We start from the raw sequence: 1,573 nt of genomic DNA on the forward strand, positions 1-1,573 counted from the left end.
TGCAGCATGGTGGGGGCTTTCGAGGGGCTGTGTTTTGGCTTGAGGTCGTCACGCTGGCTGCGGACGCCGGGGTGCCTGTTCCCCGTGTGGCGGGGAGGGTGCTCAGGACGACGAGGGGGAACCGCTTGTGGCTCTTCCAAAGCAACCTCAGTTCCAGCCGGCCCCCTTACGTCTTCCTAAAGTACATCTCTGTATCCAGCCGAACTCAAACCCGGGAGCTTTGCCTGGGAAACTCAAGGTACAATGTCAAATGAAAGAGAATAAAACATCACCACCACTGTGCATTAGAAAAGCCATTTAAAGTACCACATGCCGAAGTGACCAAACAGTTTCAAGCTAGCTTCGCTGCAGGCGCTGAGCAACGCCGGGGGCTGCAGTCCCGCTCTGCTTCCTGAGCAGGTGCCTTTGGTCCTGGGAGCCGGCTCAGCCGGGGACGGTCCCAGCCCTGGTGCCGCCTCTTCCCTCCTGGAAACGGCCCAGCTCCGCCAGAGGCACGGAGGGCTTGGGCTCCAAACGCTGCCTCTCTGCCGGCGGTTCTCCAAGGAAGAAACAAAAGCAGAAGAAAACCCCCGGCAGGACACATGGACTCACCCGGGCAGCCAGGACACCCCTTCCGCAGCAATACTCCCTCTGCAGCCATCTCTAGCCCTTCATGGCCAGAAGGGACCATGCAAGGTTAGGGCTGGCTTTTGGGGCTGTTTGCACCGTCTAGCTCGGGGGCAAACTCCGTCATGACCCTCCGAGCCAGGGGGTTTGTGGTCTTGAGCAGTTCGGCAGCAGATGGCCGGGTACCGGGGCTGGTTTTGCTGCTCTTCTTCTGGAGCAGGGCTTTAAAGTCTTCGTTCCTGCTGGAAGACTTCCCTGTGCTGCCCGCTGCTGCCAGGGACTCGCCGGTCGGGGAGCCTGAAGTCTTTACGGGCGAGTGGGAGTTGGGCCGGCTGCCAAAGGTGTCACCAGGCTCTTTCCGCCCCAAGACCTTCCTCTTCGACCTAGGCACCAAAGAGACAGGCGGTGGGAGCTGCCACTGCTCTGGATGGGACGAGGCCCTACAGCAAGGGGCACGATGCCTGCCTGGCTGTGCCTGCTCCGCCAGGGCCAGAAGACAACCCGTGCATGGCAGGTAATGGACCTAGCTACCGGCAAACGCTCTCCTGGCAGCTAGGTCCAACTTGCCCCAAGGCTGATGGAGCAGTGGACACCCCCCCCACCCCCGGCAAGCTGGTGACCCAGCCTGGCCGCAGACTCAGGGTGCTGAACTCCGAAGCGCTTGAGGCAGCAACAGCCGGGTTGTCCCCAAGTGTGAGCATTGGCCCTGGTGTGGAAAATTTAAAGTGTCGTGGCGGGGGGGACGCTGCGCCCGGGCCCGTGACCGTGGCAGGATGCAGGAGGTGTGGGGGGCTGTGCCCACCCAGTGCCATGCACCAGTCCTACCTGTGGATCACGGTGAAGAGATCCTCCGTGGTGCGGGACGTCACAAACACGTCATCGTCCTCCTCCACGATGGAGTCAGCTGTCTTGTCGCTGGCAAAGCTCTTCTCCTCCATGCCGGCCTCCGCCGAGCTGCCTGCGGACG

At 61.7% G+C, this 1,573-nt stretch overlaps 1 protein-coding gene across 1 annotated transcript in view; it reads right to left on the reverse strand.

The window, feature by feature from the left end:
- Window positions 1-66: 66 nt before the first annotated feature.
- Window positions 67-1,573, reverse strand: part of NHSL2 (NHS-like 2) — a 24,361-nt gene continuing 22,854 nt past the window's right edge. Inside the window, 2 exon segments of the mRNA XM_009332003.1 lie at window positions 67-989; window positions 1,432-1,564. Coding sequence (XP_009330278.1) covers window positions 677-989; window positions 1,432-1,564 — 446 coding nt within the window. The 3' untranslated portion in view covers window positions 67-676.

This window comes from Pygoscelis adeliae, unplaced genomic scaffold (assembly GCF_000699105.1).
Source record: "Pygoscelis adeliae isolate BGI_AS28 unplaced genomic scaffold, ASM69910v1 Scaffold339, whole genome shotgun sequence".
NCBI lineage: Eukaryota > Metazoa > Chordata > Aves > Sphenisciformes > Spheniscidae > Pygoscelis > Pygoscelis adeliae.